The sequence below is a fragment of the Canis lupus genome, chromosome 9, assembly GCF_003254725.2.
Source record: "Canis lupus dingo isolate Sandy chromosome 9, ASM325472v2, whole genome shotgun sequence".
In the NCBI taxonomy this organism is placed as follows: Eukaryota; Metazoa; Chordata; class Mammalia; order Carnivora; family Canidae; genus Canis; species Canis lupus.
The window spans coordinates 49650694-49677847 of NC_064251.1; the positions used below are offsets into that span (position 1 = coordinate 49650694).

The window sequence follows — 27154 nt, forward strand, 5'->3', positions numbered from 1 at the left end:
GAAACGCCGCCGCGGCGCAGAGGTTCCGGAGAGCGGGCTGTGGACGAGGGCCCCGCCCCCAGACCCCCCGGTGGCTCCCCCTGCCCCGCGGCTTGCGCGGCCTGTGAGCTTACCCTCTAGATAAGGTTCTTCTGAGGGGGCATAGCAGGGTGCTGCGGAGCACCTGGGGATGGGGGAACCGCGGAGGGGGTGCTGCCCGCGGGCTAGGCCTCCTTTATGAATTTCAAAACTAATCATTTTGACCAAGTATACTTTAAAATTTTTTTAAAGATTTTATTTATTTATTCATGAGAGACACACAGAGAGGCAGAGACACAGGCAAAGGGAGAAGCAGACTCCATGCAGGGAGCCCGATGTGGGACTCGATCCCAGGTCTCCAGGATCACGAAAAATCCTGTGGCTTACCTCACAGCAGCCTCTGACACTGAGAGTATTTTTTTGCTTCAAGAAAATGAGGCTCCCTGCCCTGGGGCCTCACCAGATGCTCAATCCTCTCTCCCCCGGAACTGGGACAGGGACGGGGACAGAATGAAGCTCACAGCACAGGGGTGTTGTGAAAACTAAACTCTTAAGTGTGCTTCCAGAAGCGCCTAGCAGAGACCTGGGGACAAAGTGGAATCGTGACCTAGGACAGGCACCCTCTTTCACCCCCGTGAGCACCAAACCCCCAAGCTAATCCAAGGTGGTAGGCCCTCGGGTTGACCTATGCATCCTGGCACACCACGAACTCAAATCTGAGGTTTCATGGTGCCCCCTATCCCTTGCCGTGCAAGAAGCTCCTACACGGTCAGTGGGCACTGCCTGGTCTGCACCATCCACGGGCTCCTCATTGCTGAGTGTGCAAGCCCCTGGACCCAGCATTCAGCCCTCTGCAGCCTCTCACCTCACCAGCTCACCCCCTTCCATCCAAACAGCCCTGTATCCTCCCAAGTTTGGCCACACCAAACATCACACCCTTATTGTGTGCCTTGGCTTCTGAGGTTTATCCTGCCAGAAATTCCCTTCCTACCGGCTGGCAAACTCTTCGTCATCTTTATTTTTTTTTTTTAAGATTTGTATTTATTTATTCATGACAGACACACAGAGAGAGAAGGAGAGAGAGAGGCAAAGACACAGGCAGAGGGAGAAGCAAGTTCCATGCAGGGAGCCCGACATGGGACTCGATCCTGGGTCTTCAGGATCACGCCCTGGGCTAAAGGCAGTGCTAAACTGCTGGGCCACCAGGGCTGCCCTTGATCATCTTTAAAAGTCACTTCTGCCACTGACTCCTCCAGGAAGTCCTCCTTTGTCAGCCCAGCTGGAGGGGTTTGCTCCATCCTTCCTGCTGGTCCCACTCCTGACTTGGAGCCCTAGGAGTTGCTAGCGGGGCCACTGTGAGCAGAGCTCCTGCTCCCCACCCCCTTTCCCCATGAGCCAAGCCCCCAAGGACAAGGCTTCTACAGCTTTGTCTCTGTTGCCTGCTGGCTGAGGCTGAGCTGATCAGCCCAAGACCTAAGGACGGCCATCTGCCATGCCACTGCTCTGGTTCCCAGGGGTGCTGGAGCTCGACCCCCCCCAGTGGTTCAGCCCTAGAAGAGGTCACAGTACATTACACTCAGACTCCCTGGGCCTTGGCCTCCCTGCAGAATGGGATGATGTCCACACCACAGCAGGTGTTGTGGCACTCACTGCCTTTTTGAAGGGGTCAAGCTCTGGCCCAGGATATGGGTGGCCCAGGGAGGACCTCTGGAGGAACTGGTGCAGTGATAGGAGCCACCACCAAACTGCATGTGCGGCCCCTGGAGGGAGACAATCTTGGTGACAACCCCTGGGTAGAAAGGCAGGGTGTTGCTGTGGGTAGGGACAGGGCCCTAGCAAGTGAAGGCCCAGGAAGTCTGTTGGCTGTGGCATGACCTGCATGGCCCCGGGCAAGTTCATAGGTCCCTTGGGCAGGAGCTGAAGAAGTGCGGCCAGGCCCTGACAAGCTGGTCCTCTGGGCTCTTCCCAGTGACTGGGCAGGCTGACCTCACCTCAAGATGGCAGCTGGACCAGTCCCCAGGGTAGCACAGCTAGGTGGGGGTGTCCTGTATTGCCCACAGGGCCCCCTCCCATTCTGTCCCCAGCCAGGAAGTCCCAGGCTGCCACCCTACTCACCCTAGAAAGGAGAGCACCAAGGGGGAAGCAGAGGGAGACCCCTGGCCAAGGAAAGCCAAACATGGCAGGTTGGCAGCAGCCTACATCTGTGGGACAGCTCACCAGTCAGGCACACAACAGAGTTGGGAAGAACCAACAGCATCTCTGTATGGCAAGGGAGTGGGCAGGTGGGGGCTTCCAGCTGGTACCCTCTCGATGTCCATGGCTCACAGAAGGGTTAGCCAGCCAGACGGGTGGATCAAAGGTGCCCAAGGAGTCAGAAGGCCAGGTTGGAGGCCCAGAGTTCCACAGGGAGGCCTGGGAAGGCCCCCAGGGAGCCCAGGGCTGTGCCCAGCAGGTGCTACAACGTGCAGAAGGGTCCTGTGTCGTGGCGCTTGGATCTTCGGACACCCTGGATCACCACTCCAGGCGCTGAGGGGAAGCGCGAGTCATAGCAATCCTCCACGTGGTAGGCAGCCGGACCGGGAGAGCGGGCTGCAGAGACAGGGTGGGAGCCAGCTGCCGCACAGCTCCCAGCACAGCTCCCAGCTGCCAACGGGCGGAGCCCGCACCCCCGCCCCTGGCCTGGCCTCCTCCCTCAGAGGCCTCCTTACCGGAGGTGACCCAGGCGGTGAACGCAGGTGAGCGGCTCATGGAGAAGGCGGGGGGGCGGGGGCTCCGCAGACGGCACCCAGGAAAGATGTTGTAGGTGTTGGGGCTAGGGCTGGGGAGCTTCCTGGCCTCCGGGGCAAGCGGCGGCTGGGCACGGATCCCCGCACCCTCAGTCCGCAGCAACCCCCGGCCGGAGGGGGCCTCAAGGGCCTTGGAGGCGGGGCGGGGACCCCCAAAGCTGAAGGCCGGGCAGGCAGGCCGGCTGAGCGGCCGGTAATCCGCGGGCGATGGCCACTACTGGGAGAGAGGCTGCTGCAGGCCCCGCCAGCCCCTACCAGGCTGCCTTTCCGCGGGTCCCGGGCCCCCTCCTCCAACCCCCTGCAGACCCCGCCCCGACCCCGCCCCGACCCCGCCCCCGAGCCCCGCCCCCAGGCCGCACCGCCTCCTCCAGCCCTCCGGGCCCCGCCCCGAGCCCCTCCAGGGACGTGCGGGGCTGACCCTCCACCTTTTGCTCCTGGTTGAAATCAGCCTTCTGTGTGAAGGGGCTTTCGCTTTGGAACCACAGGGTCTGCCACGCCCTGCGACCACCGCCCTCTGCTGGAGCAGCGGCTTGGTTGGGGAGGGAGCGCAGGCTGGCGGCCGGGGGGCCCCTCTCCCGGGACACGGGGCGGGCGGCTGGGGGCTCAGGGAGGGGCACGCACCGCGGCCGGGGTGCCGGCGGCCGATGCTGAAGCAGGGGTGTGGGGAGCACTCGCGGGCGGAAGCGTTGGGCACCCGGTACTTGGTGGGACCGGGGACCTGCAGGTCGGTCACGATGGGTGGACGTCGCTCCAGCCCTGGCAGGAAGCAAGCTCTGGGCCTGGGGACTCAGCAGACGCCTCCCCACCCGCTAGCAGGACCCTGACTCACACAGCTCCCTCAGGTCCTGGGTGCAGATAGGAGGGCACTCGTGGAAGTGGACGGGCCCCACCGGCACCCTGCAGTGGGCCTGGAGCTCCTGCACCCCTATGGGCCACATGGCCTCCCAGGCGGCCTCTGGCTGGGGAGCCCACAACAGTACAGTGGCCTTGGGCCTGCCAGGGAGACAGAGCAGCGCTGTACGGCCAGCCCAGAGGCCACCCCATCTGAGCTGCCCCTCCAGCGCACCCAGCCCCCTGGGAAGTTACTGGGCTGGCACAAGTGGCCTCTGCCTCAGGGGGCCATGGGTCCAGTGTTGGCCTCCATTGATGTAAAAATTTGCCAGGAATTTCACAGCTTTCTGGTCAAAATTCATTGTCAAAGTATCTGGCTCCCTTCCCAAGGGACACCTCAGAGCTCTGTGACCTCACTAGCCAGTCATGGGCACCCCCTGCCTCGGTTGCCGGGGACTCCCTGGGAAAGGTGCATTGTCCAGCCCTGGGAGGAGCTGTTACAAGGGGTCCCCCACCCCTGGCCTGTGGGATGGGTCGCTGTGGTGTCAGCCTCGGCCAAGAGGACCCCTCACATCCCCCAGTGACTTCTGGCTTGGCCTCTTCTCCCCTTCTTTATCCCAACCCCTCTCCTCTCTTAGAATCTGGGGTCCTCTGGAGGGCCAGGGTCCACTTGAGCAGGGCTTTGGGAAGACTGAGGCCTCTGCACAGGAATGAGAAGAGTGGCTGCTATGGGGGCCCAGCTGTGCAGGGCCATCCAGAATGAGGAGAGTGGGGCAGAGGTGGGGATGGGTCCAAGGAAACTCCCTGGAGGGGGCGGAGCTCCTGCTGGAAACCCACCCTTTAGAAAAGCAAAGTATTGGAAGGTGGTTCTGGGTGGACCATGCTGACCAGAGGGTCTTGGGACTGGAGCTGCCTGGGGGTCCAGGCAGGGCTGAGGTATGGAGGCCTGTTTTCCACTTAGGAGGATCCCAGAGGCTGTAAGGTGTCACAGATGAAAGGGCTACCCAGGTGGAAACGTGAAGGAATCATAAGCCCAAATGACAGAGCCCACTGGGCACCAGGGCCCTTGCTATGCCCTCTGCCACTCACCAGCCTGCCAGTCCTAGCCCTGGTCCTGACCTAATCCACACAGACAGGGCCCATTCGAAAACGTCCCATCCTCCAGACCCACCCCACCCCAACCAAGTCTCTTTCTCTCCAGATCCCTCCCATCCAGAACTGACTCTGGCCTCCGGAGGAACTCCAGATGGGTGGATGGAGAGACAGAGGGAAACTTGCTTTGTGACACACATGTTTCATTAGGGTGAGGGGCTTGCGGTCTGTGCTCTGGGCCCCCTCCCTTGCCACACAGTGTTCTCCAAGGGCATCACTGATGTGGCTGCAGGTGCAGCTTTGGTAGCCAAGTCCTTGTCACTCTCTGTAGCCCTGATCTCTCCCTATAACAAGTCTTACTCTGATGGCTGACATGGCACAGGTGTCCTCAGGTCGATGTCCATCATTTCCTTCTGGTAGGTGCTTATGAGTGAAGAGCCCTGTCCAAGTACGTGACGTCCACTGAGGACTGGACACATACTCACCAGCTGTTTTCGGGGGGCATCCAACACCTCCATCATTGGCGTATGTCAACCTTGTGTCCCTGTGCTTCCTGCCCGTGGGTTCTTAAGACGCTCACATGATGTGGATTTCTCTACCATGGTGTTAATTGGTCTTGTTTCTGTGAAGTTTTGACACTGATAGTGTATCTCTCCCTAACACTTGTTGCAATCTTTTTTCCCAGCTTGTAGTCTGCCTTTGAGTATCTGTCGTGTTTTTTTTTTTTTTTGACGCGTAATAGAATCTGCTCATTTTTTCCTTCAACGTTTGTTTTTATCGTTAGAAAGTCATTCCCATACAAAAAAAAAAATAATAAAATCAGGTGTTAAGATGGAAAACAGACCTCAGTTCCAGCAGAAAGACTCTCCAGGACAGAGTCCCAACAGAGCTTAGACACCTCCCCAATGAGGCCTCCCATGATGCCTGAGAAGCTTCCAGGGCCTCTGGTCTGAGGAAGGGGCTCAGGTGGGGAAGCTACCTTTCAGTTGGCTACTGGCCTCCTGGGGGTAGCAAGAGTCCAGGCTCAATGCCACCCCACGCTTCCTGGCAAGGCCAACATGGCTGTCCCCTGCTCTGAGCTCTGAGGCCCTCAGAGTGCTGCCTGTCTGGGCCTGGGTGTTCCACCTGTAAAATGGGAGCACTCACAGGGTTAAGGAAGGGTCCTGGACCAGGAAGTCCCCAACAATGGCAGGCCCCTTCACAATGGTTTCCAGGCAACGGGAACTCCTCTCAGGGAAGGGAGTCAGACGCTGAAAGGGGCTGGAGCCATCAAAGGTGCTGTTGAGACAAGATGACAGCTACTCAGAAACACGGTCTCTTCACGCCAGAACCTCATTACATCCCTGGGTGAGGCTGGGGGAGCGGGGGAGGAGGCTGGGGGAGCGGGGCCAGGTCTGGACGCTAGGGCAGGGTGCCCTCCCTGCCAGCACTGCACCAAGAGCCCCACCCGATGGCCAACAGGCCTGTGATGAGCAGAAACAGGGGGACGGCCCAGCAGCAGGATAAACCCCAGATGCCCCAGAGGGGGTGCCACATGTCTTCAAGACCTAAGCCACTGGAGCAGGCGGATGGTGGGGGCACCAGGCCTGCCAGGTTGGGTACCCCTAACATAGAGGCTGAACTAAAACGAGCCCCATGGGAAGTGTATGAGTACACCTACGTGCACACACACACACACACACCCAAGGGCAGGAAGGAAGGCTGGAAGGGAGGCTAACCCAGCTCTTCACAGTAGTTCTAGGGGAAACGCAAGGCCAGGTGACACAGAAGACGACCCCTGCCCTTTGCGCTCCAGCCCTGCTTATCTCTCAAAGTAGTAATTCCACATTTGCTTTGGCAGGTTTTTCAAAAGAAAACAATTTGCACTGCCTGGGTGATCATGCAGGCCCCACCGCTACCCCCCCTTCTGTCTCTAAATGATGGGATGCCTGGGTGGCTCATTGGTTCAGTGTCTGCCTTTGGCTCAGGGTGTGATCCCAGAGTCCTGGGATGGAGTCCCACATCGGGCTTCCTGCATGGAGCCTGCTTCTCTCTCTGCCTATGTCTCCACCTCCTTCTCTCTCTCTTTCTCTCTCTCTCTCTCCTGTCTCTCATGAATAAATAAAATCTTTATTTTTTAAAATATTTTATTTATTTATTCATGAGAAACACAGAGAGAGAGAGAGAGAGAGAGAGACAGGCAGAGGGAGAAGCAGGCTCCATGCAGGGAGCCCAACGTGGGACTCGATCTGGGGACTCCAGGATCAGGCCCTGGGCCAAAGGCGGCACTAAACCGCTGAGCCACCGGGCTGCCCAAATAAAATCTTTAAAAAAAATAATAAATGACACCTCAGCCATTACCTCCTACCAGCAGCCCTCCCACCTGCCTCTCAAATCCTGGTCCCATACAGTTGGCTCCTGGCCTCATGGGTGGCAAAAGTCCAGGCCAAGTTCCTGCAATGCCCAGAGGGACCACCTTTGTAGGTTGGGCTGTGCCACGGTCCAGGCCTGGACCCAGTCACCATCCCCGTAAGCGCTTGAGGGGGGCAGAGATCCCTGTCCCCTCATCCTCAGCCTCCTTGCCTGAGGCCAGCTGGGAAGAAAGTAGAAGGCAATCTGGCGGTAAGGACGACCGTGCATCTGTTCTGGGCCAGGCCTGTTCTCAGTGCTTGCCTCGTGCCTCCCATTCAAGCCCCGTGCACCTCAGAAGGCAGGTGTCCCAGGACCACCATTCTGTAGGTGAGGTCAGGTACTTTGCCTATGGCCAGCAGGCCGCGTCCACACCCTGCTCACAGGGGCCCCACCTACTCTACCTCTTCCCTCCACAGCTATGCTGGCTTCTATCCGCAACTGCGCTACCAGGTGGGGAACACCTATGGGCGCACCACTGCTCAGCTGCTCACAGACCCTGGTGTGCAGAAGAGCTCCTGCTCTGTGCTGTCCCCAATATCCGAGCCCAAATTCATTGAGGACTTCAGCAAGCCCAAGCCACCTTCAATCCCCTGCCTTGACCTGACTGAGCCCTACATCCCCCACTACACCGGTAAGCCGCCCACCCACCAGCCTTGCCTGCCCCAGTTCACCCTCCTGCCTGTTGTCACTCATACCCACCCTGTCCATACAGGTATGAAGCCCTACAAGAAGTTTGAGATCCTAGGCCGGTTCCCACCCCAGGAGGTAGATGCTCAGAAGGGGCCACCAGGAGTAGAGAATATATCCAGGCAGGTCCTGCTGCCTGCGGGCTTCATGCCCTACCCCCCCTATCCCCCGTGCCCACCAGGCAGGAAGGGGGACTCCAGAAACTTTGGACACCCAGGCCTGCGGAGCACCTCCCCTGTCCACGAGGCCCCTGGGCAGGACCAGGTAACTGGGAGAGGTGCTGGGACTAAGCCTCACCCCAGCTGGGCCCAGTGGGGCCGCTGAGGCAGTGACTTGACCCTTCCCACCCCAGCTGTACCATTGCAGGAAGGAGTACCACCCACCCCCAGCTCACCAGCAGGAGACCCTGGATGTGGGCAGGTTCCACAGGCTGCCCCAGCTGGACCACCCCAACCTTATCCAACGCAAGGCCATCTCAGGTGGGAGCCCGGGGTCTGAGTGTGAACTCACCACCCCCAAACATAGTCCAGCAAGGCTCCAGGGGCCCAGGAGGATGAGGGAGAGCAAGTGAGGAGGGCTTGCCCCGGCCCTGCCCACTGTTTCCTAGAGTGTGGGTACACCTAGCGGAGATGGGAGGGGACCTGGGGTAGGACCCTGACCACTTCCCTCCCCTAGGCTATGCTGGCTTCGTCCCTCAGTTTGCCTGGGTGATGGGGGTCAATTACCGCGAGGGTGTCACACAGGCTATGGATGAATTTGACAAGAACCAGGTAGGACACCACCACACCGGGGCCTGTTCCCAAATGCCCAGCGTGGTCTGCACAGTGGCATCTGCCTCAGGGCAGGTAGGAGCACAGCTAAGGCTCAGCTAGCTTCCCTGGAGGGAAGCCAGAGGCTCCCCCGCTCCTCTGCACCCACCTCGGTTCTCTAGTCGGGCCAAAGTTCCCTGCTCTGGAACACTGTGGGGAGTGGGTAAGACCCCCCCCCCCCCACCCCAAACCTTAACCATAGATCAGAACAGCTGCCCAGTCCTCACCACGACCTACCTTTATGAGCTGGGGAAGGCAGGTTGTGTCAGCACCTGTTTCCACAGTTCCTCTTCAGAAACCCCATCTGTGCCCTGGGTGAAAGGCTGCCCAGAACACACTGGCCCAGCAACACCATCTATAGCAGCCAAGGCCTGATCCCTTTCTACATGGGGTTCATACCATGTGAGTACACAGTGGATCACTCCCTCATCCACCTCCTAGATAAGGTCACAGGGACCAGGCCACTCTGGGGAAAGAGTTGGGTGCCTGGGATCCCCTCTGCCCATGCTGTACCCCCAGACCATAGTGGCCCTCCAGAGCTTCATGGTCAAGCTGGGCAGGAAGCAGGTGCCCAGGGCAACCCCAACTCCTGTGAAGCCTGTGCTAACCCCTACTCTGGGCATGTGGCAAGGCCAGGGGCTCAGCTGCACACTGTCCCTTGTAGCCATGCAAGACAACTACGCAATGACATTTGGCAACAGTACCCGCAGGGCCTATCAGAAGGAAATGGAGAGGCAACACCAGACACTATGAAAATGCTTTAATGGTGGCATCTGTACAGCATGTGACGTCCAGACAGGAAAAAGAGCGAGTGCACACAGAGACACGGCTATCAGAGAACAGGTTGTGAGCGAATAAAGAGTTCACACAGCTTCCACGCGCTTTACCAGGTTATCAGCTCTAGGCCACCTCCTCCTCCGCCTCCTCCTCGAACTCCCCCTCCTCCTCGGCGGTGGCATCCTGGTACTGCTGGTACTCAGACACCAGGTCATTCATGTTGCTCTCGGCCTCTGTGAACTCCATCTCGTCCATGCCCTCACCCGTGTACCAGTGTAAGAAGGCCTTGCGCCGGAACATGGCCGTGAACTGCTCTGAGATGCGCTTGAACAGCTCCTGGATGGCTGTGCTGTTGCCGATGAAGGTAGCAGACATCTTTAGCCCCCGGGGTGGGATGTCACAGACGGCTGTTTTCACGTTGTTGGGGATCCACTCGACAAAGTAGCTGCTGTTCTTGTTTTGGACGTTCAGCATCTGCTCGTCCACCTCCTTCATGGACATGCGGCCCCTGAATACTGCAGCCACAGTCAGGTAGCGGCCATGGCGGGGGTCACAGGCAGCCATCATGTTCTTAGCATCAAACATCTGCTGGGTGAGCTCGGGCACCGTCAGGGCCCGGTACTGCTGGCTACCTCGGCTGGTCAGTGGGGCGAAGCCGGGCATGAAGAAGTGCAGGCGGGGGAAGGGGACCATATTGACAGCCAGCTTGCGCAGGTCAGCATTGAGCTGGCCAGGAAAGCGCAGGCAGGTGGTGACCCCACTCATGGTGGCAGACACCAGGTGGTTGAGGTCCCCATAGGTAGGTGTGGTCAGTTTTAGGGTTCTGAAGCAGATATCATAGAGAGCCTCGTTATCAATGCAATAGGTTTCGTCTGTGTTTTCTACCAGCTGGTGGACCGAGAGGGTGGCGTTATAGGGCTCCACCACCGTGTCCGATACCTTGGGCGAGGGTACCACACTGAATGTGTTCATGATCCTGTCTGGGTACTCCTCCCGGATCTTGCTGATGAGGAGGGTCCCCATCCCAGACCCAGTCCCCCCACCCAGGGAGTGGGTCAGCTGGAAGCCCTGCAGGCAGTCACAGCTTTCAGCCTCCTTCCTCACGACATCCAGCACCGAGTCGACCAGCTCTGCGCCTTCTGTGTAGTGCCCCTTGGCCCAGTTGTTCCCAGCACCACTCTGACCTGTAAGAAGGCAGCCAGTCACTCTCTGCCGGGCATGTGGTCACCACTGGTCACCCATGCCAAAAAGCCCAAATAACACGGTGTGACGGGACACACACGGCTTGATCTGCATGTACAGCAAACGGACCCCAAATCTGATAAAGCAACGACCATCCCCTTTAAAACTTAAGTTAGGGTCAACACACCTTTAAATCCTCTCCTCCCCACAGTCCACCCCCGCCAATTCTCAAGAACAGAGCACTGCAAAGCACTGCAAGGCAGGCCTCCCCTGCCTCCCAACTCAACGTTACAGCAGGGAGATTACATCTGCTGGCTTCTTCCCTGCGGGTGAACAGCTGGGCCTTCCTCCCAAAGCCGCTTTAGGAGGAGATTCAGAGACTCCACACAGGGGAGGAGGGTGTCCAGAGGCCCTAGCTTCCACTCCAGCGGCAGAATGGATCACGACCTCAGCTCTGCGGTGCTGCCGGCTGCGACCTTGGGCACCCCTTGACCTTTGAGCCGTCCTGGCTATCATGCCGCTGCCCAGCCCCCATCCCGCAGCTCACCGAAAACGAAGTTGTCTGGCCTGAATATTTGCCCGAAGGGTCCCGAGCGCACGGAGTCCATGGTGCCGGGCTCTAGGTCCACGAGCACAGCGCGGGGCACATACTTGCCACCTAGGGGGAGAGAGGGGGACGTGAGCGAGCGGAGAGCCGAGGGGACGCAGAAGTAGTTGAGGAAGGGGCGTGGTGTCTCACCGGTGGCCTCGTTGTAGTACACGTTGATCCGCTCCAGCTGCAGATCGCTGTCGCCATGGTAAGTGCCGGTAGGATCGATGCCATGCTCGTCGCTGATCACCTCCCAGAACTGTGAGGGACGCAGGCGGGCCGGGCCCGGGCTGAGTCACGCCGGCAGAGCCAGCCCCGCCCCGGATGGGCGCGGCCCTCCCCTCCCCCCACGCCGCTGCCGCCGCCGCCGCCTGCCCAGGTCCGTCCCCGGGGGCCCACGCCGCCACCCCGGCCCCGACCCAGCGGGGGCCCGCAATGCGGGGGGCCGCCCGCCCACCCGCTCGCCTACGGCCGCCATCTTCTCGGCCGCCCGCCCATCCGCCCGGGAGACCCGCGCCGGGCCCCAGGAGCCCCCCTGCCCACCTTGGCGCCGATCTGGTTGCCGCACTGGCCGGCCTGCAGGTGCACGATCTCCCTCATGGCGGCGGCGGCGGCGGCGCGGGCGGAAGGACGAACGCAGAAGCCGAGGAACGGGCGCGCAGACTGCTACAACCGACGCTCCGCCAACGCTTATATAGCCGCCGTGCCCGCCCCCGCCCGTCTCCTATTGGACCGCCAGAACGAGGCTGGCAGGCGTCCCGGCTTGATTGGCTGCGCTCCCCGCCGATCCGTCCGCCTAACGCCCACCTTCCCAACGCCGCTCGCTCTTTATTGGTCCGCCTCGGCCTCCGCTCTCCCTATCAGAACCCCCGCCCTCGAGCTGCAGTGCTCTGCCCATTGGGTATTTCAAATGATTGATTTGCCCCCTCATTGGCTGGCCCCGCAGAGCCCGCCGACCGAGGGCCGGCGTCTTGGTAACCGCCGCAGTGCCGCGGGGACGCGCGCGGGCGTGGGGGGTGGGGCCTCCGGGGGAGGGCCCGCGGGCTGGTGCGGAGGGCGGGGCGGCTCTGCAGCCCCGGTGGCCTTAAGGAACCCAACGACGGGCCGGCGCGGGAGCGGGGGCGCTGCGGGAGCCAGGGGATGGGGGGTGGCCTGACGCGGGGCCGGGGGCACAGGGGGGTAGGTGCCCCGCCGCCGTCCTCGGTCCGCGTGCTCGCCCGCCCGGTCGCGGTCAGGTGAGGGAGCACGTGGGGCCGCCGTCCCGGGGGCCCTCCCTGTCGCCGCGCTCTTGTTGTGGAGACGGCGCTGCGCCGCGCCGGTTGCCGGGAGCCTCGGCCCCGGGAGCACGCAGAGCTGCGTGGAGACGCGGGCGGGCCCCTGACCCCGATCCCTGGGCCCCGCTGCCCCAGCCACGCCTGCACTGACAAGTGCTTTTGCGTTTCCCCAGTGCTTGAGGGAAGTCTACAAGGAAACACAGTTATATAACATGTGGTCGCACTTGCGGTCCGTCTTTCAAAAGGGCACTCGCAGTCTGTTCTTAGACCCTCTTAAACTCCCGAAGGGCAGCCCTGCGTCAGCCGTGGCCGCCCGCGCCTCCCTAGACTCTGGTTTTGCCCGCGAGCCGCTACCCCGTCCCTGGCTTGTCTCCCAGGTGCTCGGAACTGCGGCATGCGGCAACCGCGACCGCGAACGTGTGCGGGAAAGTAGGAGCAGGCGGCGTGCTGGCTAGAGCCCAGGGTTCTCGGGCCCACAGTGGTCTGCAGCTGTGCTCCTCCAGGACTGCAGTGGCCGGAGGGTGAGTCAGCACGGCCTGTGCGGGAAGGTGGACCCGGCTGCCGGGCGAGGTGCGCACAGGGTTCCCTCAGGCCCCGTAGACTCGCTCGCTCAGTTGCCCAGGCAGCCGTGGGCTGGGCCCGGCTCTGCCGCAGTCATACATCCAGAGATCCGCGGAGGAAGGGAGCAGCTCAGAGGTTCCCCAGTGAGTCCAGGAGGGCTGCTCTTGGAGTTTGACAAAGGCTTCTCTGCCCCCCCCCCCCCCCCCGGCACCCCCTTGCCCCAAGCTGTGGGGCCTGAGATCCCCGGCCCCGCTTCCTGCCGCCTGTGCCCACGTTTCAGTGTGCCACCCCTACTTTGTAAACAACAAACCAGAGGCTGTGTTTCTGCCCAGGTGTGAGCCCTAGAGCTCAGAGACACCGGGTTGTCCACCATGACCCCAGGAGGTAGACACTGAGAGCAAGACCACGAAGTCTCCCTGTGGCCCTCAGGCATGAGCCCAAGGACCATGGTGGTAGCTGCTATACAGGCTTGTGGGGGAGGCCCTGCAGACCCCCCCACCCTGAGCCCAGGCTGTTCCTGCCTCCTTGTGGAGAAGTGGGGCTGTGTGGGGCAGGAGGGCTTGGTCACAGGGTGGGTCTGTGGCCAGGAGGGATGCGGAGGCCTGGGCAGGGCTGTGGGAGAGCTGGGCGCCTGCCCCCCCCACACCCCGCCCCAGCCTGCAGCTGTTGGAGGCATCCACAAATGGAGGCTCTGTTTACCGGTGGCCATGGTCCCAGCGGGAGGGTGCGTTACTGCCAGCCAGGGGCGGCAGGCAGACACTCGTCCATGGCCTCAAAGGACCCGCAGTCAGCCTTTGTGGGCAGCCTCACCCGCCCCGGAAGGAGGGGTGCCTGCGGTGCTTCCCCCCCTCCCTCCATGTCCCCACCACGGGGAGGGAGAGCTCCTGCACGCGTCTCCCCAGGGCACTAGCCAGGTCCAGCCCAGCTCAGAGGGCCCAGAAGGCTGATGTCCACCCCTGGGAGTGTCCTGTGGTCACAGAAGGCGGTTTGGGGGTGGGGGACAAGTTGGAACGTATGAGCCCGCCCCCAGTCTTGCTCCCAAGAGCCCCAGAACAGGAAGCTACCTCCATTGGTGAGCAGCGAACCCCAGGCTTCAGAGGCCTGGAAGCTTGGTGGTGGGGGGGACAGAGGACATGGGGGGCAGAGGGGAATGAGGGCTGGGAGTTCTGAGGGGAGTGGAAAGTCAGGACCCTTTATGCGTTGGCCCTGAGGCTCCCCAGGTCTGTTCTTGCTGAGCATTCACTCTCCCCACACTGGGGCTGGGTGGGCAAACCTGGAGGGCCCCGGGAGGCGGTGCCAGACAAGGAGGAGGTGACTGCCTATAGCAGCACTGGAAGAGCTGGAGCAGGCCAGACTCCTACCCATGTTACCTCTACCTCTCTACTCTGTGGGCATGTGCCCCTCAGGGGAGGAGCGGGGGGGTAGGGCAGGAGCCCCCTGGGGGGGTGCACCCCCAGCCCCAGGTGGAGGGACAGTGCTCGGCCTCTCCCTCTGCCCGCTGACCTTCACAATCCTCACAGCCAAGGGGTTTGGGTGGCATGCTGGCAGGGGCTCCAGGTGCGGGCAGGACCCACCAGGAGGTGGGTCATGTGGGGAGCAGGCGAAGGTGGAGGAAGGGGCACTGGGCACCTGGTCCCCTGGGCCACGGCATCCCTGAGCCTTTGCTTACTCAGACACTGCCCTGTGCCCTGCCCATCGTGGGGGGCAGTATGGGAGTGGGGGTCTGGGGCCTCCTGGTCCTTGCTCATCCTCTCCTCAGGCCCTGGGCACCTGCAGGAACCATGAGGCTGGCTCTCGGAGGAGCTGCCGGCACCTGGCTCCCAGGGCGCATACTCAGGGGTGGTGGGGCGTGGGAGCCGGCCACTCCTCCATCCTTCACCCAACAGTCCCAGCTATGTCCAGCCACAGATTCTTTCTGAGGAATGTCTCTATGCTCCAGACTGGCCACCACTTGGTCCCCAGAGGCTCAGGAGGGAAACAGAGTTACAGCCTGGGACTCTGGGATTAGGTGTGTGCCCACACCCACACGGGCTGTAGAGGGTCCCAAGTGTCACCTGGGGGACAGCCGGAGCTGGTTCACCTCCAGTTCACCCTGGAGCACGATCAGGGGCCCTCTGTAGTAAGGGGAGTGCAGACCACTCACACCTGAGTGAGTCATAGCCTTGTTTATTTGCAAAGTAGGCAAACCAGGTGACTCAAGTCTTCTGCTACTGGATCCCCCGGGGTACCCAGGAGCCAGTGAAGTGGGAATGCCCGCCCTTCACAACTGCTGGGAGGCCAGGACCTCAGGGTTCTCATAGCAGTGGGCCTCCTTGGCAGCGGCCTGAGGGGGGCTGCAGACCTTGCAAGGGCAGCAGCTGCTCACCAGGCGGTCCCAGGGCTCCAGAGAACGGAGCCAGATGGGGAGCCAGGCCCAGGACCTGAGGTGGCGGGGCAGCCAGGCTGGCCGGTGCCGCTGCAGGACATTGACCAGGACGATGAGGAGCAGCAGCCCCACCAGGGGTCCCCCGACTGCAGCCAGCACCGTGCTCCCTGCCAGGGAGAGCCCGAAGGCAGCCAGGGGCAGCAGCAGGAAGCTGAGCAGCAAATAGGCAATGGCCACCCAGCGGTAGTTGGCAGTCAGATCCCCGAAGCGCTTGGCCAGCGGGATGGGCAACCGCAGGACAGGCACCACATACCACAGCAGGATGCCAGCCAGATTGAAAAAGAAGTGGATGAGGGCAACCTAGAAGTCCAGAGGGCAGGCAGGGTTAGGAGCCCGGGTCCTAGGGCACACAGGTCCCCTTTGGCTACTCAGGACACCTGCTCTTCCTCCTCCGACCCATAGCCACCCCCTACCCCAACAAAAAGGATACTAAGTCGGAAGCCTGTTTGAGGTCCCTGTGTTCTCAAGGGGTCCCCTTAGAAGGGCAGATTCCAGCAGGGTATGGGTATGCTCCTCTAGTAGCGCCCCACTCCCCCCTCCACACACTTACGGGGTGGGATCCCAGTCTAGCATCCCAGTGTGCTAGCTACATCACCAGTGGCCTCCCGGACCTGCTCTCCTGTGCTGGCTTAGCTTGCCCACACCTCATGCTTAGTGACCTCACTCCTGCTTATCCACAAGTGGGCTTGGCCACCCAGCCCTGGACTCTGGCCTGGCTCCTGTGGGGAGGAGGTGCATGGCCACACGTGCAGGGAACATAGCCCACTCTGGGGGCTGCTGGCCTTGAGAAGTCGGTGTGGAAGGTGCAGTCGGAGGGCTTCCTGGAGGGGGTGGACCAGGGCCCTGCACTGAGAGGGTCTGAGTAGACAGAGAAGAGGCAAAAATCCAGGTGGGTGGTAGGGAGGGCTTGTGGGCAGAAGCCCAGCAAGATCTGGGCTTTCAGGAGCTGTGCCTGTCTGGGCATCTTGGCAGAGGCAGTGGAGGAGGGAAAGCAAAAGCAGAGCCAGGGCAGTGGACTGCAGCAAGGGTGACTTAGAGAGAGACTTAGCAGGGCTAAACGGGACTGAGTGTGGGCCACAGAGCTAGGAGACCAGAGGGAGGCATCCTGGAGGCAGAATTGTGGTCTTGGGCAAGGGCAGCTGGGAGCACCCGGCACAGGTGTGGTAGGGCTTTGGCAGGAAGATGGCATGCCGTCCAGGTAGGGACCTGTTGGGTTTAGGTGCGGGGGGGTGTGGGGGGAGGGTGCATCCGAGAGGTGGTGGGATAGGGGGGCTTGAGATCCCTTGAAGGAACACAGCACGGGGTGGGGCTGAGGACAGGGATTCCTCGAGGGAGGTTGGGCAGGGGCTTCCAGGAAGGAAGAGCGGGCACCCCGAGGCCATAGTATCCTTGAAATGACCTGGTCCCAGGGGAGGAAGAGCAGGGCTGGGGGTCCAAGAGATGTCCACAGGATCCCCAGGGTTCCAGGAGGTGGGGCTGCAGGTCTGACCTGGCAGCCAGATGTGGGTCCCAGGACAGCGAGTGCCAACCAGGCTGCAGGACTGGACAGGAGGGGGCTGAGCCCAGGGGGAAACCACAGGCCTGGGGTGGAGCGGGAAGGCCGGAGGGCAGGGAGAGGTGAGGGAGGGTGGTACCTGGAGCGCACTGAGCAGCATGTCCGCAGGACTGGCCAGGGCAGCCAGCAGGGCTGTGGTGGTGGTGCCAATGTTGGAGCCCAGGAAGAGGGGGTAGGCCCGCTCCAAGCTGATCACACCAACCCCTGCGGGAGCCGGGGGTCTCCACCAGGGCCAAGTCCTCATCCCCTGCCCCAGGGCCCTGGGGGCCCCCTCTGCACTCACCCATGAGGGGCACGATCGCCGCGGTGAAGACGCTGCTGCTCTGGAGCACGAAGGTCAGGCCGGCGCCCACGAGGATGGCCAGGTAGCCGCTGAGCCAGCTGAACGGGAAGGGGAAGTCTGCAGGGGGGGAGGGTTGGATCACCCTCTGCCCGCCCCCCTCCCCGCCTTCACCCCCAGGTCCCCAGTCTGGCCGCACCAGCGTTGATGACCTTCCTCACAGCCTGGGCGACGCGGCCGCGCAGCACAGAGTTGAGCAGCTTGACGATGAGGACGAGGCAGGTGCAGAGCAGAAGCAGGGAGGCGGCCAGCAAGATGAAGCCCACAGCCAGGTCTGTGAGCTCAGTCCCCACAAACAGGTGGTGGCCTGGGGGCGGGGCGGGGCCGGTGAGCCGGGGGCGGGGCGGGGGTGGGAGGGGTGAGCCCAGGGCGTGGCTGAGGGAGGGGCGGGGCCTCACAGGGCAGCTGCTCCACCACCGTAGAGCTGTTGCTCTCGGGGCAAGGGCCGGAGATGGTCGCTCCACAGTCGCTGCTGTTCCCCGAAGTCTGGGGAGGCAGGGCAGGCTCAGGATGGGCTCAGAGCCGGCGGCACGAGTAATTCCGCAGGTCAGAGATCGGGGGTCAGAGGCACCTCACCATCACCTCCCGGGTGCCGCACCATCGCTTAATGAGACTGCCGTTGGTGGCGTTGCCTGAAGCACTGCTTGCAATCATATCAGTGTCCAGCTGGGGGACAGAGGGATCGTGACCATGTACTGGACCCTCAGGGCTCGGTTGGGACTCTGATGCCCACAGCCCAGCCCACTATGCCCTCGGCCCTGGGCTCAGGGTAGAACCCGGGGCACTACCTCCCCCCCACTCCCACAGTGCTCGGGGTGCAAAGGGCCTCTGGAGGGCAGCAGCCTTCCTCACCTGCACGATGAGGTGTGTGAGAGGCTTTGTCAGCACCTTGAGGATGTCGGGTGCCTGACCCCCGGGCTCCAGGCTGGTGGCACCCAGAGCCAGAGCGCTGAGCCTCTCCAGCAGGGCTGTGGCGCTCTCCAGGGGCAGCAGGATCAGCACGGTGAGCCAGTTGAAGATGCTGTGTACGGCCGAGCCACCAAAGGCCCTGCCGCGTGGAGCAGAGTGGTTAGTGGCCCCGGCTGTGGCCTCGCTTGCAGCCCCTGGCCCTCCCCTCCCCCCACTCACCTCCGAAACTCATCCCGGTCCCCTGACTGTGCCATCGAGACCAGGGTGCTGGTGATGGAAGTGCCCACGTTGACGCCCATTATGATGGGCACACAGGCCTGGACAGTAAGCACTGTAGGGGTGCTGCATCAGCCTCTTGTGTTCTGCCCACCCACCACCACCAGCCCGGGATGGGAGGGAGGGCACTCACACTTGGAGGCCACCATGCTGACCACGATGGAGGAGGATGTGCTAGAGCTCTGCACGAGAACTGTGACCAGCACACCAATGACCAGTCCAGCCACAGGGTTGGACAGCACCACGTTGTCCTTAAAGATGTCTCCAGCCATTTTGCCTGTGTCCACAGGAGGTTCACTGAGGCTGTGCAGGGCTGGCTGCCCGCCCCACCCCCAGACCCTTGGGCACTCACTGCTCAGCAGCTGGAAGGCGGAGCTGAGGATGTCCAGGGAGCAGATGAAAAGATAGAGGTTGCCTAGGAGCCCACAGGCCTTGAGGAAGCCAATGACCACCCGGAGTACCCTGCCGGCCACGCTGAGCTCTGAGAACACAGGGCAGGGCTGTGCTTAGCCAGCCCTCACCCAGCCCTGCCCTGCCTGGTACCCCTCGAAGTCCTGTTCCTGTCTCCCTCCAGGGCAGGGTCTGGGTCAGCCTCCTTGTCCCCCATGGCGGGCTCTGGGTCCCTCCTCTGTTCCTTTGTAGAAAATGGCCCAGCAGACCGCCCCTAGGACCTCCCAGAAACCTAATGATCATTAGGAGGGAGGAGGAGGAGCAGAGTGGGTGGGGTGGCTCTCATCTCCAGACAGGGCAGGCAGCTGAGCTGAAGGACCAGGGCCCCTGAGGGGGTGGCCTGCTAAGTAGGTTTCTATGTAGCCTGTGAGGCAAACCTCTTCCCTTCTGTCCCTCCCCAAGGACCATCTCCACACTCAGACCCTGGGGAGTTGGAGCCCTGTTTGCCCAGTTACCCAGCACCTCCAAACCTACCTTTCCAGGATTGGCCAGTGTCCTTTGGCTGAGGGAGGTCCCAGGGGTCCATTTCCCCCTCTTCCAAGACTGGGGCAGAACCGGAGGTCCCTGCACGAGCCAAGGTGAAGTAGGGCCAAGGATACTCCCAGGTGGGGGCCAAAGGGGGTGGAGGGGCCTATGGTATAGGGGCTTGGGGCAAGAGGCAGAAACAGGGAACAGAGAGGAAGGGGGCCTCCAGCTTGTCTGGCCCTGACCAGAATCATCACAAGCCGCCCTGGGCTCTGCAGGAACCCCTCCCCACTTAAATGGGTCAATGGATCAGGGGCTGGATGGGTAGGCAGAGGGGCAGGCTGAGGCCTGCTGCCCTGGGGCTCCTGGTACCTGCATTTCCCAGACTCCGGTCCACCAGGCCAACTGTGTCCAGAGTATGGGAGGGGACCTGGCCACCCGTGAGGGAATTCGGCATGGATTTCTGGCAGGGACAGACCCAGACCCAAGCCTGGATCTGGTGGGGGGAAAGTCAGGTCAGACGTGTGTCCTCCTGCTGCCCCGCCAGGTCCTGGGGTCCTCTAACCTGAGATCTGTCTTCCCTCCCCACTCCCTGCTGGCCTTGGTGACTTCCTGTCTCCTCCATGTACAGGGGGATGGTCACAGTAACCTCAGGCAGCTGTCAGGCGAGCCCAGTCCAATTTCGGGGAGCAGAATCGAGGGGGCCCTGGCTCCCTGGCTCCCTCGCTGGTCCTGGCTGGAAGAAGACTTGGTGGGTGGCCCAGGGCACAGGGTGCTGGGTGCCGGAAGTGGTTAGGCGCTGGGAACCCAGGGAGCTTCCTATCAGGTGTCATCAGGGACACTGCAGATGGTCCCAGTTTAGACTTTGGCATTTGATACCAAACGGTGACGTTTCCCCTTGATAAGGGCCACACCCCCAGTGATGGGGGCAGGGCAAGGGGCTTGGGTGCCCCCACCCCAGCTCTCTTCAACCCTCTGGGTCTAGTCTTCTCCCCCAGTTCCCTCTCAGTCCCCAGGGTCCAGGGCCCAGGTCACCCCTCCCTTCTGATTTTCATTCTCAGCTTGGGGAGGCTTAGGGTGGGTCCTGTGCCCTGCGCCAGGAGGTCACCCAGCCCTGGTCCTGGTGTCCCCGGGCCCCCACCTGGTTCTAGAAGCTCCTACCTGTGAGGGGAGTAAGGGGGCGCCTGCGGGGAGGAGACACAGGGCGGAAGCAAGTGCCGGTCAAAGATCTGCTGGGCACACACATGACCTGCTGTGCTCTGGGCCCCATTAATGTTTACCCAGGAGCGGAGGCCCCAGAGGGGTACCTGTACAGCCCTAGGTGCTGCTATTGCCTGGGGCCAGGGCTCCAGGGCCCCAGCCCAGCCCTCTTACAGTGGGGTTTCTCCCTGGATGGGCCCTGAGCCAGGCCAGGTGTGTTGCAGGGCTGGGCTCAGGCTCTGCGTGCACGACTTCCACCAGCAGACGCTGCACACTGCCTACCTGGGGCGAGGCGGGGCAGGATGCTGGGGCTCTGGCAGCTTGGCCTGGAGGCCCCTCGGGAAGTCAGCCCCGAGTTCTGCAGACCTCACTGTGGTGGTCCCTACCCCATCAGATAGTGGGAGGGAAGCCCTTTGCACCAGGTGGGTGGGAAGGGCCTCAGCTCTGGGGTCATCCAGTTCAGATCCGGATTCAGGGCAGGGCTGGGCCCGGCAGAGCTCCCAGCAGCCTCAGCCTCAGTGCTGGGTAGTAACAGTGGAGGGTGTTGCACTTCCATCTGCAAGTTGGGCAGATGGGGTGGGGGCAGGGTGTCAGGACCCATCCCCAGGTCACAGTGCTGCCTGGCCCACTGTCCACCCTACCTGGATTGGCAGACCTAGCCCGTCCTGTCCACTCCCACAGGAGAATGATCCCAACCGGCCCATGGTTCGTGGGTGCCTCAGGGTCAGTCCCTTCCTGCTGCTCTGCTGCACATGCTCCTTCCCCTCCCCCTTGGGCCTGGTCTCCCCAGGGGGCCTGCTGGCCACAGCACCCTGGGCCAGATGCTGCCCACCAATCGCTGTATGCCTGGGGGACTTTGCCCCAGAGAAGGAGGAGGTTTCTGAGTGTCCTCTCAGCAAATTTTCTTGTCCCTCCCCATCCTGCTCCCACTGCCCAGGGCAGGCCCAGCAGTCCCTCCCAGAGGCTCCCGAGTGGCCATGTGACAACTCTTCCCTGGATGGGGATGGGGATGTTGCAACCTGAGTTGGGGGAGTGTCTGTGTCCATAGCCTCCAGCACCTGCTATGGCCCCTCTGAAGGGTCTGTGTGTGGGTCACCATGAGGCAGAAGGAAGCTGATAGCCAGGAAAAGGCTGAATGTGGGAGCAGCTCTACTGAGTGACCATGGTGGGTCCCCACCCTCTCTGGGCCTAGAGCTAGCCCCAGACAGGGCCCTCTCCTTGGGCACCTGTCATAGCAGGGACTTTGTGCCTGCAGAAGACTCTCCCGGAACAGTGCCCAACACATAGTTGGCGCTCAGTGGGCTCTGTTGAACAGATGAACTTTGCAGGTACTCTTTGCCAGCCAAGGATGGAGGAAATGGTTCTGTCTCTGCTCTGGCTCACACCTCTGGGACCTTCTATAGGGAAGAGGAGATGGGTTCCAGCATGACCAGGCACAGACTTGGCCAGGCCCTGACCTGTGGAGGCATCCTCTGGGCTGAGTTTTGGCCTGGGCTGGGCTTGCAGGTGGCTCTGACAGCAGGACCCTCACCCTGCATGTGCTCAGGCTAGCTTGAGGCCCTAGAATCCTGGCCAAGATAAGCAGGAGGCCACCCTCTTCTCCCAGAGCCTCACAGTACTGTGGGCATAGCCCCTCACTTAGACTGCAGTCTGGGGGGTCCGTGTAGGGCAGCCCGCAGGATGCTCGGTCCCCTGGCTTTGTGGGGCTGGTGGTGCCACAGTTCGAGGTTCCCAGGCGGGCACGCTGTGGGCCGCAGTCCTATGGGCAGGACTCAGACCTCAGGACTGCCAGGGGCACCCCAGCAGAGGCTCCTGCAGCCACCGCAGCAGCGCCAGGATGAGGGGAAGTGGGGCTGGGTGCCCAGGGAGGGACAGAGCCTGGTTGGCTGCTGAGTGATGGCAGTGCTGCCTTTGGGGGGTACCCGGGGCTCCTCACGGGACAGCTCCCACTCAGCCTTCACAGCCAGGAAGGCGGCCAGGTCGAGGTCCAGCATGGCCACCCCTCCACGGGGTGTGGGGGTGCTCTGGCGGCACTGGGGGCAGGGGATCCAGCGCTGCTCGTGGGCCGGAGCGTCAAGCTGCCTCACGCACGCCTGGCAGAAGGTGTGGCCACAGTAGAGTCTGCGTGGCAGGTGCCCGGTGAGGTCGTAGGCTGAGTAGCAGATGATGCAGTCTCCCCGCCGGGAGCTGGCAGCGGTCCCCTCCTCAGAGACCTGGGGACTCTCTGGCTGCAGCATCCTGCGGAAGGCATACAGGGGAGTGGCGGCCCCACCTCACCTGCCTCGAGATCTACGTCGCGTGGTTGGGCTGTGACGCCGGGAGTCTGCCCCAGAGCACGGGGTCCTGGGCCTCGGCAGAGCCGGGGGTGAGGGGGTGGCCGGCGGGGCCTCAGACACCAGGGTCTGGGCACAGCCCAGGGTTCCATGGCTGCTGGCTGGCCAGCAGCCTGTCCTGCCATTTGGTCCCTCTCTATGGCCCTCCTGCTCCACTCCTCGCCCTCCCATACCCTAGCCTGCCTAAGCCCCAGGCCGCTCTTACCTGCATCCGCTCTGCCGGGCAGCTCTGCCCAGCCAGAGGATGTCCTGGGTGGAGGGGGACCCAGGGCGCCCTGCGGCTCCCACCCTGGGGCTCGCATTACTAGTCGACAGGGAGGCAGGTGGTGGCTGCGGGCAGGTGTGGGTTCCCCTTTCAGCCACAAAGCACTTGCAACTGGATCCACTAGCACCATCAACCCAGTAGGAGATAAGGCGCCCCCCACCCCCACTCCCCCTTCCCCAGGCCAGCTTCAGTAGTCCCCCTCCCAGGCCTGGCTTCACAGCTCACCTTGGTCCCTCTCCTGGCCTCGGGAGCCAGCCAGACCCACCTCCGACTCTGATAATCCCTCCACTTTGCACTAGGAAAGCCTCTGGCTTTGAACCAGGAGATGCTTCTTCAGCTCTCAGCTCAAGTGTAGCCCTCCAAGTAACCTGCCAGGACCCTCACAGGCTCAGAGGGGCGGGGGTCCTATTCTTCCAAAGCTCCCTCACAGTGCATGTGTGTGTCCACAGCACCTTCCTATTGCCTGGTCTGGGTCTGTCAGGCCCCCATTACAGGGTAGCGGCCTGCTCCACAGGGCCCCAAGGAGGTGCTCAAGCATGGGTATGGGAACCTCCATGCACACACAAGGATCACCCAGAAGCTCCCAGGGGCACACTGTGGCTATCCCTGGTCGCTCCCACTAGAGGCCGCCTCCCCCTAGCGTCTGCCTGGCTGTGGTCCCTGAGCTGGCAAGGTGATTATGACTGTGGGCACAGCAGAATGGGGTGTATCAAGAATGGTCAGGACAGATGGGATTGGCGGGGAGGGAGCCCAGAACCAGAGGGGCTCCTCCTTAGTCCTACTACCCTGCTGTCAGCAGCCTCCCTGACCAGTTGAACAAGCTTTCTGTGGCTGGCCTGGGTGGGGTCATCCTCTGGTGGAGGCAGGCCATGGGGCAGGGGCCAGGAGCATGGCACTCCTGAGTCCCTGCACAGTCAGGCCAATGACGTATCCACCCACGGCCAGAGACAGGACAGTCACCCTGGGTCAGGGGAGGGCTGGCACCAGGACCCATCCATCCTGCAGGGGCAGCTCAGTTTCCTTGTCTGGCTGTCTCTGCCTGGCCCTGGAAACGTCAGAATGCCCAGCGCAGGCCTTACTGGTCACTCCTTGCCCTGGCATTCCAGCCTCACCCCAGCAGTGAGGCAATGCCAGCCTCACGCAGCTTAGCTCCCCACACATCCCCCTAAGGCAGGCATGTTACACTGCTCAGATAAACGGGAGATCTGTCCTCCAAGGGGCAGCACTGGCCAGCTCCTTTTTCTGCTCACCTCATTCAGGAGGTCCAGGCCCTGGAGGCAGGACAGCAGATGAGCAGCATGGCATGGGGGCCACACCGCAGATGTTTAGGAATTGGGCATTTCATGAGGAACCAGAAAAACACCCCGGCTGGGGTAGGGCGGTGACTCACGGATGGGCAGGGCCTGGTCCTGGCTGCCTGGGATCCTACTCACAGAAACTTGCCAGAGCCAGTCCCACCCGCCTGGTCCTGCCAACGTGATGGTCCTCCTGGTGGCCTCTCTTGGGGCTCCACCCCCCACACCCCGGTTCTATGCGTAGCATCCTCCTACTGTCTGACCCAAGGCCTGACCTGTCTCCCCGCCCTGGCCTGAGTCCTAGGGAATGCAAGAGCTTGAACCCAGGCCTGGCTGGGTCAGGGCGGGGGACACGCTCCCACCCTCCCATCCAGCCTCTGAACGGATCTGAGAGCTGCAAGACAGAATGTCCCGAGGAGTGCCTTCCCCACCCCTGAATGTCCCACAGAGGCCGAGGCCCGTGATATGGTCCAGCCCAGGACCCTCTTCAAGGCGGCAGTGTAAAGAAGAATAACCAGAACATAGCTCACTGCTTTATTGCCTGGGCCATGGGCCTCCAGGGAGGCAAAGGGGGGTATACCCAGGGCTGCCACCACAGCAGGTGTCCCGCCTCTCTGGCAAGGTGCCGGAGCCGGGTTGTTGGCCTTCTTGCCAGGTAGCTGCTCCTGTCTGGGGTGGGAAGTGGCCAACACCCATGACAATGGTCCAGTGGCTGCCCCAAGTATGTGGGCACTGGTGTGGCCGCTGGGCTAGGAGACGATGCAGCAGCAGCTGTGGCAGCGGCAGAAGCGAGGGCAATGACAGCAAGAGCAGCAAGGACAGCAGCAGCAGTGGTGGGCGATGTCATCCCCGCGCCCCATGGGGGGCCGGCCAGCATAGGTCAGTCCTGCTGGGTGCTGCCCACTACCATAAGGGTTGCCGGGCTGCAGCCAGGCCTGTTGGCCCTGGGTCTGGGTGGCCCCCTTGGCGCCCTTGGCATCCTTGCTCCCTGGGGCCTCCTCAGTGGGCTGCAGGAGCCGGGTGGGCTCTGAGGGGCAGGACCCTGCAGGTAGAGGCTGTGACTCCCAGGAAGAGGGAGCCGCCTCCAGCTGCTGCCCCAGGTCTGGCCGCAGGTGAGCCCGGGGGATGCTGACCTGGGCATACGGGTTCTTGACGACCATCTCATGTGGGTCCATGGCCCAGCCTGGCAGGGGCAGGCAGAGGAGACAATATTGGTTCAGTGGAGGGAACAGCCTTAGCCCAAGACAGTGCCCACCCCGCAAAAAGCCAGGCTGCGGAGATACCAGAGTATCCCAGGCCTGTGTGTCAATGTGTGTGTGTGTGTGTGCGCGCACACGCGTGCGCGAGCGCACACACACGCGCATGGGGCGGGGGAGCTGAGTATGAGGGCCAATGTCTCCCAGATGCCCTTCCTGCATGGCAGGACCCTGTGATGGTACTGGGAAGGGGGTGGGAGGCCGGGAGACGCAGCTGGGCTTGCCCACGGCTGAGCCCCAGTGTAGGGAAGGTCCTCAGCCCCAGACCCACCTGGAGTGGTGATGGCAGCAGTCTACCCTCTCGTCCTGTGTCCTGTGGGCCAGGTCCCAGTGCCTATGAGGCAAGCAACTGGCAGCTGCCTTTTTCCCTCCTGGGGAGGGGCGGGGCCCTGGGGCGGAGCTCCAAGATGGGGTTCCGGGGATCCCAGGAGGCCCTGGCTCTTCCAGCACAAGTGGGTGGTGGCCCCAGCAGGGGCTCCAAGGGGCCCTGACATCCTGGGTGACTCAGCCTCTAAGCATGTGGAGCCCGACGTCAGCCCTCCACAGACCTGCAGCTGGCAGGAGGGAATAGGCAAGCCTGACCTCAGCCTCAGAGGGGAGGCCTGCAGGGGGTCTGGGGAACCCTAGCCATCACTACACACCTCGGAGCCCCTGCTTTGGGGCAGAGGGCAGAGGGCCTCACTTGAAGCAACAGCCTCCAGCCAGGAGACACAGATGGTGGTGGTGGGAGCACAGGCTGCCTGGAGGTTTGCAGTTTCTTAACTGATAAAAAACGTTTGATTCACACACCTTTGCTACAACTCATCTAACAATTGGCAACGACAGGGGCTTCACTGGCTCATTTCTGAAACGGCAGTTTCCATCTCCGGTGGGCTCGGAGACAAGCTCCCCACCCCACCAGACTCTTCGTCTTTGGAATGCGCACCTATTCTCACCATCTAGCACCTGCCACGCAGGGTGGCCATGTGCTGGGTGACAACGCATGCTGGGCGCTCGGGTCTGGGCCTGGCACTGGTGATCTTCCCCCAGAGCCATCTAGGCAGTAGAGTGGGGCTGGGACCTGCACCCCCAGGATTGTCACCCCAGGGAACCCCCAGGAAGGGCGGGATCACCTCAGAGGCCATGGTGACCGGGGTGGCCCGCACGAGGCCAGTCAGACCGGTCCGGACACGAATTCTACCGATGTGGCACCGGGTGTGGAGGGGAGGGGGCCCGGGACCCGCGACTTCGCAGGTATATGACAGATGCTCATTGCGCAGGCTCAAAGAGCCCCGCCCACTGCCCCGGCAGACTCCGCCCCTTGCTGCGAGGCGGAGGCTGGCGCATGCGCGCAACACGCCTGGGGGCAGCCGGTGAGAACTTTATTCCCCAGAAGCCCCCGCGCTCGA

General features: G+C 62.2%; 6 protein-coding genes across 11 annotated transcripts; 1 reads left to right on the forward strand and 5 right to left on the reverse strand.

Moving 5' to 3' along the window:
• Positions 1 to 221: 221 nt before the first annotated feature.
• Positions 222 to 4147, reverse strand: STPG3 (sperm-tail PG-rich repeat containing 3). Its single transcript, XM_025475963.3, is given in 6 exon segments — positions 222 to 2642; positions 2737 to 3018; positions 3230 to 3318; positions 3426 to 3560; positions 3634 to 3797; positions 3891 to 4147. Coding segments are annotated over 6 exon segments (1188 nt in total). The 5' UTR covers positions 3998 to 4147; the 3' UTR covers positions 222 to 2231.
• A 120-nt stretch (positions 4148 to 4267) lies between these two features.
• On the forward strand, positions 4268 to 9489 carry FAM166A (family with sequence similarity 166 member A). Its single transcript, XM_025475962.3, has 10 exons — positions 4268 to 4414; positions 4837 to 4938; positions 5148 to 5252; positions 5942 to 6074; positions 7535 to 7749; positions 7831 to 8069; positions 8158 to 8284; positions 8481 to 8575; positions 8899 to 9016; positions 9279 to 9489. Exons 4-10 carry the CDS (start codon positions 6019 to 6021, stop codon positions 9365 to 9367), a joined length of 939 nt encoding a protein of 312 aa, XP_025331747.1. The 5' UTR covers positions 4268 to 4414; positions 4837 to 4938; positions 5148 to 5252; positions 5942 to 6018; the 3' UTR covers positions 9368 to 9489.
• Positions 9360 to 11865, reverse strand: TUBB4B (tubulin beta 4B class IVb). 2 transcript variants are annotated; one of them, XM_025475959.3, is made up of 4 exons: positions 11706 to 11865; positions 11313 to 11421; positions 11121 to 11231; positions 9360 to 10575 (listed from the first exon to the last, which is right to left on the reverse strand). In XM_025475959.3, exons 1-4 carry the CDS (start codon positions 11760 to 11762, stop codon positions 9515 to 9517), a joined length of 1338 nt encoding a protein of 445 aa, XP_025331744.1. In that variant the 5' UTR covers positions 11763 to 11865; the 3' UTR covers positions 9360 to 9514. The 2 variants fall into 2 exon arrangements, with proteins under 2 accessions (XP_025331744.1, XP_025331743.1); XM_025475958.3 differs by having other exon boundaries at positions 11121 to 11421.
• Positions 11866 to 15143: 3278 nt separating this feature from the next.
• On the reverse strand, positions 15144 to 21663 carry SLC34A3 (solute carrier family 34 member 3). 5 transcript variants are annotated; one of them, XM_025475952.3, is made up of 14 exons: positions 20579 to 20632; positions 20067 to 20153; positions 19790 to 19913; positions 19427 to 19516; positions 18855 to 18983; positions 18636 to 18779; positions 18446 to 18557; positions 18170 to 18365; positions 17894 to 17983; positions 17716 to 17803; positions 17457 to 17624; positions 17261 to 17377; positions 17057 to 17181; positions 15144 to 15722 (listed from the first exon to the last, which is right to left on the reverse strand). In XM_025475952.3, the coding sequence occupies exons 3-14, from the start codon at positions 19872 to 19874 to the stop codon at positions 15258 to 15260; spliced, it is 1809 nt and encodes a 602-aa protein (XP_025331737.1). In that variant the 5' UTR covers positions 19875 to 19913; positions 20067 to 20153; positions 20579 to 20632; the 3' UTR covers positions 15144 to 15257. The 5 variants fall into 5 exon arrangements, with proteins under 5 accessions (XP_025331737.1, XP_025331734.2, XP_025331738.1 ...); XM_025475949.3 differs by lacking the exons at positions 20067 to 20153; positions 20579 to 20632 and adding an exon at positions 21259 to 21663; XM_025475953.3 differs by lacking the exon at positions 20067 to 20153 and having other exon boundaries at positions 20579 to 20980.
• Positions 21664 to 22370: 707 nt separating this feature from the next.
• On the reverse strand, positions 22371 to 23118 carry RNF224 (ring finger protein 224). The gene has a single exon (XM_025474998.3). The coding sequence runs from the start codon at positions 22852 to 22854 to the stop codon at positions 22390 to 22392; it is 465 nt and encodes a 154-aa protein (XP_025330783.1). The 5' UTR covers positions 22855 to 23118; the 3' UTR covers positions 22371 to 22389.
• A 1912-nt stretch (positions 23119 to 25030) lies between these two features.
• On the reverse strand, positions 25031 to 27018 carry CYSRT1 (cysteine rich tail 1). The gene is made up of 3 exons (XM_025475956.3): positions 26879 to 27018; positions 26038 to 26100; positions 25031 to 25693 (listed from the first exon to the last, which is right to left on the reverse strand). The coding sequence occupies exon 3, from the start codon at positions 25683 to 25685 to the stop codon at positions 25260 to 25262; it is 426 nt and encodes a 141-aa protein (XP_025331741.1). The 5' UTR covers positions 25686 to 25693; positions 26038 to 26100; positions 26879 to 27018; the 3' UTR covers positions 25031 to 25259.
• Between the last annotated feature and the right edge of the window lie 136 nt (positions 27019 to 27154).